Genomic DNA, 14,274 nt, shown 5'->3' with positions numbered 1-14,274 from the left:
CTCACCGAGCTCCCCAACCTGCAAGGAAGCAAGAACTCACAGAGCTCCCCAACCTGCAAGGAAGCAGGGCCTCACCGAGCTCCCAACCTGCAAGGAAGCAGGGCTTCACAGAGCTCCCCAACCTGCAAGGAAGCAGGGCCTCACAGATCTCCCAACTTGCAAGGAAGCAGGGCCTCACAGAGCTCCCAACCTGCAAGGAAGCAGGACCTCACGGTGCTCCCCAACCTGCAAGGAAGCAGGGCCTCACCGAGCTCCCCAACCTGCAAGGAAGCAGGGCTTCACCGAGCACCCCAACCTGCAAGGAAGCAGGGCCTCACCGAGCTCCCAACCTGCAAGGAAGCAGAGCCTCACCGAGCTCCCACACCTGCAAGGAAGCAGGGCCACACAGAGCTCCCAACCTGCAAGGAAGCAGGGCCTCACCGAGCTCCCCAACCTGCAAGGAAGCAGGGCCTCACAGAGCTCCCAACCTGCAAGGAAGCAGGGCCTCACCGAGCTCCACAACCTGCAAGGAAGCAGGGCCTCACCGAGCTCCCACACCTGCAAGGAAGCAGGGCCTCACCGAGCTCCCACACCTGCAAGGAAGCAGGGCCTCACAGAGCTCCCAACCTGCAAGGAAGCAGGGCCTCACCGAGCTCCCATCCTGCAAGGAAGTAGGGCCTCACCAAACTCCCCAACCTGCAAGGAAGCAGGGCCTCACCAAACTCCCCAACCTGCAAGGAAGCAGGGCCTCACAGAGCTCCCCAACCTGCAAGGAAGCAGGGCCTCACCGAGCTCCCCAACCTGCAAGGAAGCAAGGCCTCACCGAGCTCCCCAACCTGCAAGGAAGCAGGGTCTCACAGTGCTCCCACACCTTCAAGGAAGCAGGAACTCACAGAGCTCCCAACCTGCAAGGAAGCAGGGCCTCACCGATCTCCCAACCTGCAAGGAAGCAGGGCCTCACCGAGCTCCCACACCTGCAAGGAAGCAGGGCCTCACAGTGCTCCCCAACCTGCAAGGAAGCAGGGCCTCACCGAGCTCCCCAACCTGCAAGGAAGCACGGCCTCACAGTGCTCCCCAACCTGCAAGGAAGCAGGGCCTCACAGATCTCCCAACTTACAAGGAAGCAGGGCCTCACCGAGCTCCCAACCTGCAAGGAAGCAGGAACTCACCGAGCTTCCCAACCTGCAAGGAAGCAGGGCCTCACAGAGCTCCACAATCTGCAAGGAAGCAGGACCTCACGGTGCTCCCCAACCTGCAAGGAAGCAGGGCCTCACAGAGCTCCCCAACCTGGAAGGAAGCAGGGCCTCACAGAGCTCCCAACCTGCAAGGAAGCAGGGCCTCACCGAGCGCCCCAACCTGCAAGGAAGCAGGGCCTCACAGATCTCCCAACTTGCAAGGAAGCAGGGCCTCACCGAGCTCCCAACCTGCAAGGAAGCAGGAACTCACCGAGCTCCCCAACCTGCAAGGAAGCAGGGCCTCACAGAGCTCCCCAACCTGCAAGGAAGCAGGGCCTGACAGTGCTACCAACCTGCAAGGAAGCGGGGCCTCACAGAGCTCCCACACCTGGAAGGAAGCAGGAACTCACCGAGCTCCCAACCTGCAAGGAAGCAGGGCCTCACCGAGCGCCCCAACCTGCAAGGAAGCAGGGCCTCACAGATCTCCCAACTTGCAAGGAAGCAGGGCCTCACCGAGCTCCCAACCTGCAAGGAAGCAGGAACTCACCGAGCTCCCCAACCTGCAAGGAAGCAGGGCCTCACAGAGCTCCCCAACCTGCAAGGAAGCAGGGCCTGACAGTGCTACCAACCTGCAAGGAAGCGGGGCCTCACAGAGCTCCCACACCTGGAAGGAAGCAGGAACTCACCGAGCTCCCAACTTGCAAGGAAGCAGGGCCTCACAGAGCTCCCAACCTGGAAGGAAGCAGGGCCTCACCGAGCTCCCAACCTGCAAGGTACCAGGGCCTCACCGAGCTCCCAACCTGCAAGGAAGCAGGGCCTAACCGAGCTCCCCAACCTGCAAGGAAGCAGGGCCTCACAGAGCTCCCCAACCTGCAAGGAAGCAGGGCCTCACCGAGCTCCCAACCTGCAAGGAAGCAGGGCCTGACAGTGCTACCAACCTGCAAGGAAGCAGGGCCTCACAGAGCTCCCACACTTGGAAGGAAGCAGGGCCTCACAGAGCTCCCAACCTGGAAGGAATCAGAGCCTCACCGAGCTCCCAACCTGCAAGGAAGCAGGGCTTCACAGAGCTCCCAACCTTCAAGGAAGCAGGGCCTCACAGATCTCCCAACTTGCAAGGAAGCAGGGCCTCACCGAGCTCCCAACCTGCAAGGAAGCAGGGCTTCACCGAGCTTCCCAACCTGCAAGGAAGCAGGGCCTCACAGATCTCCCAACTTGCAAGGAAGCAGGGCCTCACAAAGCTCCCAACCTGGAAGGAAGCAGGGCCTCACCGAGCTCCCAACCTGCAAGGAAGCAGGGCCTCACCGAGCTCCCAACCTGGAAGGATGCAGGGCTTCACCGAGCTTCCCAACCTGCAAGGAAGCAGGGCCTCACAGATCTCCCAACTTGCAAGGAAGCAGGGCCTCACCGAGCTCCCAACATGCAAGGAAGCAGGGCTTCACAGAGCTCCCCAACCTGCAAGGAAGCAGGGCCTCACAGATCTCCCAACTTGCAAGGAAGCAGGGCCTCACAGAGCTCCCAACCTGCAAGGAAGCAGGACCTCACGGTGCTCCCCAACATGCAAGGAAGCAGGGCCTCACCGAGCTCCCCAACCTGCAAGGAAGCAGGGCTTCACCGAGCACCCCAACCTGCAAGGAAGCAGGGCCTCACCGAGCTCCCAACCTGCAAGGAAGCAGAGCCTCACCGAGCTCCCACACCTGCAAGGAAGCAGGGCCTCACAGAGCTCCCAACCTGCAAGGAAGCAGGGCCTCACCGAGCTCCCCAACCTGCAAGGAAGCAGGGCCTCACAGAGCTCCCAACCTGCAAGGAAGCAGGGCCTCACCGAGCTCCCACACCTGCAAGGAAGCAGGGCCACACAGAGCTCCCCAACCTGCAAAGAAGCAGGGCCTCACGGTGCTCCCCAACCTGCAAGGAAGCAGGGCCTCACCGAGCTCCCCAACCTGCCAGGAAGCAGGAACTCACCGAGCTCCCCAACCTGCAAGGAAGCAAGAACTCACAGAGCTCCCCAACCTGCAAGGAAGCAGGGCCTCACCGAGCTCCCAACCTGCAAGGAAGCAGGGCTTCACAGAGCTCCCCAACCTGCAAGGAAGCAGGGCCTCACAGATCTCCCAACTTGCAAGGAAGCAGGGCCTCACAGAGCTCCCAACCTGCAAGGAAGCAGGACCTCACGGTGCTCCCCAACCTGCAAGGAAGCAGGGCCTCACCGAGCTCCCCAACCTGCAAGGAAGCAGGGCTTCACCGAGCACCCCAACCTGCAAGGAAGCAGGGCCTCACCGAGCTCCCAACCTGCAAGGAAGCAGAGCCTCACCGAGCTCCCACACCTGCAAGGAAGCAGGGCCTCACAGAGCTCCCAACCTGCAAGGAAGCAGGGCCTCACCGAGCTCCCCAACCTGCAAGGAAGCAGGGCCTCACAGAGCTCCCAACCTGCAAGGAAGCAGGGCCTCACCGAGCTCCCACACCTGCAAGGAAGCAGGGCCACACAGAGCTCCCCAAACTGCAAAGAAGCAGGGCCTCACGGTGCTCCCCAACCTGCAAGGAAGCAGGGCCTCACCGAGCTCCCCAACCTGCCAGGAAACAGGAACTCACCGAGCTCCCCAACCTGCAAGGAAGCAAGAACTCACAGAGCTCCCCAACCTGCAAGGAAGCAGGGCCTCACCGAGCTCCCCAACCTGCAAGGAAGCAGGGCCTCACCGAGCTCCCAACCTGCAAGGAAGCAGGGCCTCACCGAGCTCCCAACTTGCAAGGAAGCAGGGCCTCACCGAGCTCCCAACCTGCAAGGAAGCAGGGCCTCACCGAGCTCCCAACCTGCAAGGAAGCAGGGCCTCACAGAGCTCCCAACCTGCAAGCTAGCAGGGCCTCACCAAGCTCCCCAACCTGCAAGGAAGCAGGTCCTCACCGAGCTCCCCAACCTGCAAGGAAGCAGGGCCTCACCGAGCTCCCAACCTGCAAGGAAGCAGGGCCTCACAGAGCTCCCAACCTGCAAGCTAGCAGGGCCTCACAGTGCTCCCCAATCTGCGAGGAAGCAGGACCTCACGGTGCTCCCCAACCTGCAAGGAAGCAGGGCCTCACCGAGCTCCCCAACCTGCAAGGAAGCAGGGCCTCACCGAGCTCCCAACCTGCAAGGAAGCAGGGCCTCACAGAGCTCCCAACCTGCAAGCTAGCAGGGCCTCACCGAGCTCCACAACCTGCAAGGAAGCAGGGCCTCACCGAGCTCCCCAACCTGCAAGGAAGCAGGGCCACACCGAGCTCCCAACCTGCAAGGAAGCAGGGCCTCACAGAGCTCCCAACCTGCAAGCTAGCTGGGCCTCACAGTGCTCCCCAATCTGCGAGGAAGCAGGACCTCACGGTGCTCCCCAACCTGCAAGGAAGCAGGGCCTCACCGAGCTCCCCAACCTGCAAGGAAGAAGGGCTTTACCGAGCTCCCAACCTGCAAGGAAGCAGTGCCTCACAGAGCTCCCAACCTGCAAGGAAGCAGGGCCTCACCGAGCTCCAAACCTGCAAGGAAGCAGGGCTTCACCGAGCTCCCAACCTTCAAGGAAGCAGGGCCTCACAGATCTTCCAACTTGCAAGGAAGCAGGGCCTCACAGAGCTCCCAACCTGGAAGGAAGTAGGGCCTCACCGAGCTCCTAACCTGCAAGGAAGCAGGGCCTCACCGAGCTCCCAACCTGCAAGGAAGCAGGGCTTCACCGAGCTTCCCAACCTGCAAGGAAGCAGGGCCTCACAGATCTCCCAACTTGCAAGGAAGCAGGGCCTCACCGAGCTCCCAACCTGCAAGGAAGCAGGGCTTCACAGAGCTCCCCAACCTGCAAGGAAGCAGGGCCTCACAGAGCTCCCCAACCTGCAAGGAAGCAGGGTCTCACCGAGCTCCCAACCTGCAAGGAAGCAGGGCTTCACAGAGCTCCCCAACCTGCAAGGAAGCAGGGCCTCACAGATCTCCCAACTTGCAAGGAAGCAGGGCCTCACAGAGCTCCCAACCTGCAAGGAAGCAGGACCTCACGGTGCTCCCCAACCTGCAAGGAAGCAGGGCCTCACCGAGCTCCCCAACCTGCAAGGAAGCAGGGCTTCACCGAGCACCCCAACCTGCAAGGAAGCAGGGCCTCACCGAGCTCCCAACCTGCAAGGAAGCAGAGCCTCACCGAGCTCCCACACCTGCAAGGAAGCAGGGCCTCACAGAGCTCCCAACCTGCAAGGAAGCAGGGCCTCACCGAGCTCCCCAACCTGCAAGGAAGCAGGGCCTCACAGAGCTCCCAACCTGCAAGGAAGCAGGGCCTCACCGAGCTCCCACACCTGCAAGGAAGCAGGGCCACACAGAGCTCCCCAACCTGCAAAGAAGCAGGGCCTCACGGTGCTCCCCAACCTGCAAGGAAGCAGGGCCTCACCGAGCTCCCCAACCTGCCAGGAAACAGGAACTCACCGAGCTCCCCAACCTGCAAGGAAGCAAGAACTCACAGAGCTCCCCAACCTGCAAGGAAGCAGGGCCTCACCGAGCTCCCCAACCTGCAAGGAAGCAGGGCCTCACCGAGCTCCCAACCTGCAAGGAAGCAGGGCCTCACCGAGCTCCCAACTTGCAAGGAAGCAGGGCCTCACCGAGCTCCCAACCTGCAAGGAAGAAGGGCCTCACCGAGCTCCCAACCTGCAAGGAAGCAGGGCCTCACAGAGCTCCCAACCTGCAAGCTAGCAGGGCCTCACCAAGCTCCCCAACCTGCAAGGAAGCAGGTCCTCACCGAGCTCCCCAACCTGCAAGGAAGCAGGGCCTCACCGAGCTCCCAACCTGCAAGGAAGCAGGGCCTCACAGAGCTCCCAACCTGCAAGCTAGCAGGGCCTCACAGTGCTCCCCAATCTGCGAGGAAGCAGGACCTCACGGTGCTCCCCAACCTGCAAGGAAGCAGGGCCTCACCGAGCTCCCCAACCTGCAAGGAAGCAGGGCCTCACCGAGCTCCCAACCTGCAAGGAAGCAGGGCCTCACAGAGCTCCCAACCTGCAAGCTAGCAGGGCCTCACCGAGCTCCACAACCTGCAAGGAAGCAGGGCCTCACCGAGCTCCCCAACCTGCAAGGAAGCAGGGCCACACCGAGCTCCCAACCTGCAAGGAAGCAGGGCCTCACAGAGCTCCCAACCTGCAAGCTAGCTGGGCCTCACAGTGCTCCCCAATCTGCGAGGAAGCAGGACCTCACGGTGCTCCCCAACCTGCAAGGAAGCAGGGCCTCACCGAGCTCCCCAACCTGCAAGGAAGAAGGGCTTTACCGAGCTCCCAACCTGCAAGGAAGCAGTGCCTCACAGAGCTCCCAACCTGCAAGGAAGCAGGGCCTCACCGAGCTCCAAACCTGCAAGGAAGCAGGGCTTCACCGAGCTCCCAACCTTCAAGGAAGCAGGGCCTCACAGATCTTCCAACTTGCAAGGAAGCAGGGCCTCACAGAGCTCCCAACCTGGAAGGAAGTAGGGCCTCACCGAGCTCCTAACCTGCAAGGAAGCAGGGCCTCACCGAGCTCCCAACCTGCAAGGAAGCAGGGCTTCACCGAGCTTCCCAACCTGCAAGGAAGCAGGGCCTCACAGATCTCCCAACTTGCAAGGAAGCAGGGCCTCACCGAGCTCCCAACCTGCAAGGAAGCAGGGCTTCACAGAGCTCCCCAACCTGCAAGGAAGCAGGGCCTCACAGAGCTCCCCAACCTGCAAGGAAGCAGGGTCTCACAGTGCTCCCACACCTGCAAGGAAGCAGGGCCTCACAGATCTCCCAACTTGCAAGGAAGCAGGGCCTCACCGAGCTCCCAACCTGCAAGGAAGCAGGGCCTCACCGAGCTCCCAACCTGCAAGGAAGCAGGGCCTCACAGAGCTCCCCAACCTGCAAGGAAGCAGGGCCTCACGGTGCTCCCCAACCTGCAAGGAAGCAGGGCCTCACCGAGCTCCCCAACCTGCAAGGAAGCAGGGCCTCACGGTGCTCCCCAACCTGCAAGGAAGCAGTGCCTCACCGAGCTCCCCAACCTGCAAGGAAGCAGGGTCTCACAGAGCTCCCCAACCTGCAAGGAAGCAGGGCCTCACAGAGCTCCCAACCTGCAAGGAAGCAGGGCCTCACAGAGCTCCCCAACCTGCAAGAAAGAAGGGCCTCACGGTGCTCCCAACCTGCAAGGAAGCAGGGCCTCACCGAGCTCCCAACCTGCAAGGAAGCAGGGCCTCACAGAGCTACCCAACCTGCAAGGAAGCAGGGCCTCACCGAGCTCCAAACCTGCAAGGAAGCAGGGCTTCACCGAGCTCCCAACCTTCAAGGAAGCAGGGCCTCACAGATCTTCCAACTTGCAAGGAAGCAGGGCCTCACAGAGCTCCCAACCTGGAAGGAAGCAGGGCCTCACCGAGCTCCCAACCTGCAAGGAAGCAGGGCCTCACCGAGCTCCCAACCTGCAAGGAAGCAGGGCTTCACCGAGCTTCCCAACCTGCAAGGAAGCAGGGCCTCACAGATCTCCCAACTTGCAAGGAAGCAGGGCCTCACCGAGCTCCCAACCTGCAAGGAAGCAGGGCTTCACAGAGCTCCCCAACCTGCAAGGAAGCAGGGCCTCACAGAGCTCCCCAACCTGCAAGGAAGCAGGGTCTCACAGTGCTCCCACACCTGCAAGGAAGCAGGGCCTCACAGATCTCCCAACTTGCAAGGATGCAGGGCCTCACCGAGCTCCCAACCTGCAAGGAAGCAGGGCCTAACCGAGCTCCCAACCTGCAAGGAAGCAGGGCCTCACAGAGCTCCCCAACCTGCAAGGAAGCAGGGCCTCACGGTGCTCCCCAACCTGCAAGGAAGCAGGGCCTCACCGAGCTCCCCAACCTGCAAGGAAGCAGGGCCTCACGGTGCTCCCCAACCTACAAGGAAGCAGGGCCTCACCGAGCTCCCCAACCTGCAAGGAAGCAGGGTCTCACAGAGCTCCCCAACCTGCAAGGAAGCAGGGCCTCACAGAGCTCCCAACCTGCAAGGAAGCAGGGCCTCACCGAGCTCCCCAACCTGCAAGGAAGCAGGGCCTCACCGAGCTCCCCAACCTGCAAGGAAGCAGGGCCTCACCGAGCTCCCCAACCTGCAAGGAAGCAGGGCCTCACCGAGCTCCCAACCTGCAAGGAAGCAGGGCCTCACAGAGCTCCCCAACCTGCAAGGAAGCAGGGCCTCACAGAGCTCCCCAACCTGCAAGGAAGCAGGGCCTCACGGTGCTCCCCAACCTGCAAGGAAGCAGGGCCTCACCGAGCTCCCCAACCTGCAAGGAAGCAGGGCCTCACGGTGCTCCCCAACCTGCAAGGAAGCAGGGCCTCACCGAGCTCCCCAACCTGCAAGGAAGCAGGGTCTCACAGAGCTCCCCAACCTGCAAGGAAGCAGGGCCTCACAGAGCTCCCAACCTGCAAGGAAGCAGGGCCTCACAGAGCTCCCCAACCTGCAAGGAAGCAGGAACTCACAGAGCTCCCCAACCTGCAAGGAAGCAGGGCCTCACCGAGCTCCCCAACCTGCAAGGAAGCAGGGCCTCACCGAGCTCCCAACCTGCAAGGAAGCAGGGCCTCACCGAGCTCCCCAACCTGCAAGGAAGCAGGGCCTCACAGAGCTCCCCAACCTGCAAGGAAGCAGGGCCTCACCGAGCTCCCCAACCTGCAAGGAAGCAGGGCCTCACCGAGCTCCCAACCTGCAAGGAAGCAGGGCCTCACAGAGCTCCCAACCTGCAAGGAAGCAGGGCCTCACAGAGCTCCCCAACCTGCAAGGAAGCAGGGCCTCACCGAGCTCCCCAACCTGCAAGGAAGCAGGGCCTCACCGAGCTCCCCAACCTGCAAGGAAGCAGGGCCTCACCGAGCTCCCCAACCTGTAAGGAAGCAGGTTCTCACAGAGCTCCCAACCTGCAAGGAAGCAGGGCCTCACCGAGCTCCCCAACCTGTAAGGAAGCAGGACCTCACAGATCTCCCAACCTGCAAGGAAGCAGGGCCTCACCGAGCTCCCCAACCTGCAAGGAAGCAGGGCCTCACAGTGCCCCCCAACCTGCAAGGAAGCAGGGCCTCACAGAGCTCCCAACTGCAAGGAAGCAGGAACTCACAGAGCTCGCAACCTGCAAGGAAGCAGGAACTCACAGAGCTCCCCAACCTGCAAGGAAGCAGGGCCTCACCGAGCTCCCCAACCTGCAAGGAAGCAGGGCCTCACAGAGCTCCCAACCTGCAAGGAAGCAGGGCCTCACCGAGCTCCCCAACCTGCAAGGAAGCACGGCCTCACCGAGCTCCCCAACCTGCAAGGAAGCAGGGCCTCACAGTGCTCCCAACCTGCAAGGAAGCAGGGCCTCACCGAGCTCCCCAACCTGCAAGGAAGCAGGGCCTCACAGAGCTCCCCAACCTGCAAGGAAGCAGGGCCTCACCGAGCTCCCCAACCTGCAAGGAAGCAGGTCAATATGCCACAGTGTACAACATGTTTAATGTGTTTATGCTTAACATGTGTGTAATATGTGTGTCTACTGTACAATATGCATGTGTGTATGTCACGTGTGTAGTGTGTGAGTAACATGTATGTAATGCGTGTGTTCTGCTCCCTGCAGTACATTATCTCAGGATCGCTGTCGGTCGCTGCTGAGAATAAGCAGTCCCGCTGCCTGGTGAGTTCTCTGCCCGTCACAGACCTGCAGAGTATCACTCCCTCCCCTGTCACAGACCTGCAGAGTATCACTCCCTCATCTCCCCGTCACAGATCTGCAGAGTATCACTCCCTCACCTCCCCGTCACAGACCTGCAGAGTATCACTCCCTCATCTCCCCCGTCACAGACCTGCAGAGTATCACTCCCTCATTTCCCCCGTCACAGACCTGCAGAGTATCACTCCCTCATCTCCCCAGTCACAGACCTGCAGAGTATCACTCCCTCATCTCCCCAGTCACAGACCTGCCAAATCACTCCCTCATCTCCCTCCGTCACAGACCTGCAGATTATCACTCCCTCACCTCCCCCGTCACAGAACTGCAGAGTATCACTCCCTCACCTCCCCCGTCACAGACCTGCAGAGTATCACTCCCTCATCTACCCCGTCACAGACCTGCAGAGTATCACTCCCTCATCTCCCCCGTCACAGATCTGCAGAGTATCACTCCCTCACCTCCCCGTCACAGACCTGCAGAGTATCACTCCCTTATCTCCCCCGTCACAGACTTGCAGAGTATCACTCCCTCATCTCCCCCGTCACAGACCTGCAGAGTATCACTCCCTCATCTCCCCCGTCACAGACTTGCAGAGTATCACTCCCTCATCTAACCCGTCATAGACCTGCAGAGTATCACTCCCTCATCTCCCCCGTCACAGACCTGCAGAGTATCACTCCCTCATCTCCCCCCGTCACAGACCTGCAGAGTATCACTCCCTCATCTCCCCAGTCACAGACCTGCAGAGTATCACTCCCTCATCTCGCCCGTCACAGACCTGCAGAGTATCACTCCCTCATCTCCCCAGTCACAGACCTACCGAATCACTCCCTCATCTCCCTCCGTCACAGACCTGCAGAGTATCACTCCCTCACCTCCCCCGTCACAGACCTGCAGAGTATCACTCCCTCACCTCCCCCGTCACAGACCTGCAGAGTATCACTCCCTCACCTCCCCCGTCACAGACCTGCAGAGTATCACTCCCTCATCTCCCCAGTCACCGACTTGCAGAGTATCACTCCCTCATCTCGCCTGTCACAGACTTGCAGAGTATCACTCCCTTACCTCCCCCGTCACAGACCTGCAGAGTATCACTCCCTCATCTCCCCAGTCACTGACTTGCAGAGTATCACTCCCTCATCTCGCCTGTCACAGACTTGCAGAGTATCACTCCCTCACCTCCCCCGCCACAGACCTGCAGAGTATCACTCCCTCACCTCCCCCGTCACAGACCTGCAGAGTATCACTCCCTCACCTCCCCCGTCACAGACCTGCAGAGTATCCCTCCCTCCCCTTCACAGACCTGCAGTGTATCACTCCCTCATCTCCCCAGTCACAGACCTGCAGAGTATCACTCCCTCATCTCGCCCATCACAGACCTGCAGAGTATCACTCCCTCATCTCCCCAGTCACAGACCTGCCGAATCACTCCCTCATCTCCCTCCGTCACAGACCTGCAGAGTATCACTCCCTCACCTCCCCCGTCACAGACCTGCAGAGTATCACTCCCTCACCTCCCCTGTCACAGACCTGCAGGGTATCACTCCCTCATCTCCCCCGTCACAGACCTGCAGAGTATCACTCCCTCATCTCCCCCCGTCACAGACCTGCAGAGTATCACTCCCTCATCTCCCCCGTCACAGACCTGCAGAGTATCACTCCCTCATCTCCCCCGTCACAGATCTGCAGAGTATCACTCCCTCATCTCCCCAGTCACAGACCTGCAGAGTATCACTCCCTCACCTCCCCCGTCACAGACCTGCAGAGTATCACTCCCTCACCTCCCCTGTCACAGACCTGCAGGGTATCACTCCCTCATCTCCCCCGTCACAGACCTGCAGAGTATCACTCCCTCATCTCCCTGTCACAGACCTGCAGAGTATCACTCCCTCATCTCCCCCGTCACAGACCTGCAGATTATCACTCCCTCATCTCCCCCGTCACAGACCTGCAGAGTATCACTCCCTCATCTCCCCCGTCACAGACCTGCAGAGTATCACTCCCTCATCTCCCCCGTCACAGACCTGCAGAGTATCACTCCCTCATCTCCCCAGTCACAGACCTGCAGAGTATCACTCCCTCACCTCCCCCGTCACAGACCTGCAGAGTATCACTCCCTCATCTCCCCAGTCACAGACCTGCAGAGTATCACTCCCTCATCTCCCCCGTCACAGACCTGCAGAGTATCACTCCCTCATCTCCCTCCGTCACAGACCTGCAGAGTATCACTCCCTCATCTCACCCGTCACAGACCTGCAGAGTATCACTCCCTCACCTCGCCGGTCACAGACCTGCAGAGTATCACTCCCTCATCTCCCCCGTCACAGACCTGCAGAGTATCACTCCCTTATCTCCGCCGTCACAGACCTGCAGAGTATCACTCCCTCACCTCCCCCGTCACAGACCTGCAGAGTATCACTCCCTCATCTCCCCCCGTCACAGACCTGCAGAGTATCACTCCCTCACCTCCCCGTCACAGACCTGCAGAGTATCACTCCCTCATCTCCCCCGTCACAGACCTGCAGAGTATCACTCCCTCACCTCCCCCGTCACAGACCTGCAGAGTATCACTCCCTCCCCTTCACAGACCTGCAGTGTATCACTCCCTACCCTCCCCCATCACAGACCTGCAGAGTATCACTCCCTTACCTCCTGCTGTCAGACCTGCAGAGTATCACTCCCTCACCTCCTGCTGTCAGTCCTGCAGAGTATCACTCCCTCACCTCCTGCTGTCAGACCTGCAGAGTATCACAACCTCACCTACCCCCTTTCACAGATCTGCTGAGTATCACCCCATCACAGATCTGCAGAGTATCACCTCATCACAGATCTGCAGAGTATCACTCCCTCACCTCTCCCCTATCACAGTTGCAGAGTATCACTCCCTCACCTCCCCCTATCACAGACCTGCAGAGCATCACATCCTCAACACCCACCATCACAGATCTGCAGAGTATCACCCCCCACTCACCCCCATCACAGATCTGCAGAGTATCACCCCCCACTCACCCCCATCACAGATCTGCAGAGTATCACCTCCCATCCCCATCACAGATCTGCAGAGTATCACCCCCCACCCCCCATCACAGATCTGCAGAGTATCACCTCCCACCCCCCATCATAGATCTGCAGAGTATCACCACCCACCCCCCATCACAGATCTGCAGAGTATCACCCCCACCCCCCATCCCAGATCTGCAGAGTATCACCCCCTCCACCCCCCCCCCCCCAATCCCAGATCTGCAGAGTATCACTCCCTCACCTTTTCCTCTCTGTGCAGGTCAGAGGGTCTGTGGCTATGAATGTTATCAGCTCCATCATCTCGTTTGCTGCCCTTGGTCTGTTCATCACGGATACTCTGCTTTATAATTGTTATTCTTACTGCAACTCGCAGTACTGTAACTGCAGCTACACAGTCTGGGTGAGTATCACTAAGTGTGTGTGTGACGGATAGTAAGTATGTCTCTCAGCCTGTTACTGGCTGTAACGGGACACTTTCCATGCTGAAACGTGTCTAAGGCCACGTCCAGGGTGAAGCTGGACGCGCATGCGCGCTCGTGCTCTGCGCAATCAAACAAATTGCGAGAATGCGTTGGTCCCGTGAGCGCTCCGCGCTCAGCTGCTTGCCAAGACAATTGTGTTTGCATTTGTCGCGCTTTCCCTGGTCACGTGCGCGGTTCAGTTAATGAGGGCGAACCGCTCACGTGATGTCACAGGCACGCGCCCCTCCACCCCCCACCGCCCCCCCGGCACGCAACTAGAAGGCCAGGAATCGCCCGGGCAACATGTGCGCCTGACGTCACAGCACTCGAGCGCCAGCGAGCGCAATCTCACCCTGGACAAGGCCTAACGCAGGTTCCTAGTGCACGTGATGTCATGCACTCCGCCTCGTGCGCACTCGCGGCCACTATAATTCCAGCCTAAGGCTACGGCCCAAGTCATCCCGGCTGCAGATTGAGCCTCTGATTAAGCCACCTGTGCTGAAGCAGGGATATAAGGAGAAAACCGGTGCTTCAAAGATTAATTGTGTCCATATGATGACATAAAAACTCCTCAATAGGACTCCATATAGATTCCTGAAAGTAGCAGCATCCCATACCTGGGACTGGGGAACTAGTGCCTGCTGCCCCCAATGGCACAAAAGATAACAGTACAATATTTGTCCCCAGACTGAATAATAAGTCCTAAATGTGGAAACTGGGCTGAAACAACTCACTCACTGGGTATCCTGTCCATCATTGGAGTCCATAGGGAAGATCAGACGGCGTGCAGAATCTGCGTGTAATTATCAAGGTGTAAGTACCCTGATAACGGGCTCACGGCTCAAAACGCATAGGTGCGCTTTTTTGTATCAGGGGTCTGTAACAGGGGACTTTATCCCTGTTCAAAAATGTGCCTCTAATCCAGCAGTGTGGTGGTTAACTGCTGTTAGACAATTAACCAACACCACCTGGCTGATTACAGGTGTCAGAAAGAACCTGCCTCTGAGAGAGGAAGGAG

General features: G+C 59.8%; 1 protein-coding gene across 1 annotated transcript in view; it reads left to right on the top strand.

The window, feature by feature from the left end:
• LOC142484858 (membrane-spanning 4-domains subfamily A member 15-like) overlaps positions 1-14,274 on the top strand; it is a 96,784-nt gene that overhangs the window by 57,481 nt on the left and 25,029 nt on the right. The window contains exons 4-5 of the mRNA XM_075584090.1: positions 9,682-9,738; positions 13,055-13,195. Coding sequence (XP_075440205.1) covers positions 9,682-9,738; positions 13,055-13,195 — 198 coding nt within the window. The remainder of the gene's footprint in view (positions 1-9,681; positions 9,739-13,054; positions 13,196-14,274) is intronic.

Source organism: Ascaphus truei, unplaced genomic scaffold, assembly GCF_040206685.1.
Source record: "Ascaphus truei isolate aAscTru1 unplaced genomic scaffold, aAscTru1.hap1 HAP1_SCAFFOLD_444, whole genome shotgun sequence".
Lineage (NCBI taxonomy): Eukaryota > Metazoa > Chordata > Amphibia > Anura > Ascaphidae > Ascaphus > Ascaphus truei.
The sequence above is the reverse complement of the archived record's forward strand: the minus strand, read 5'-3'. Positions and strand labels throughout refer to the sequence as shown.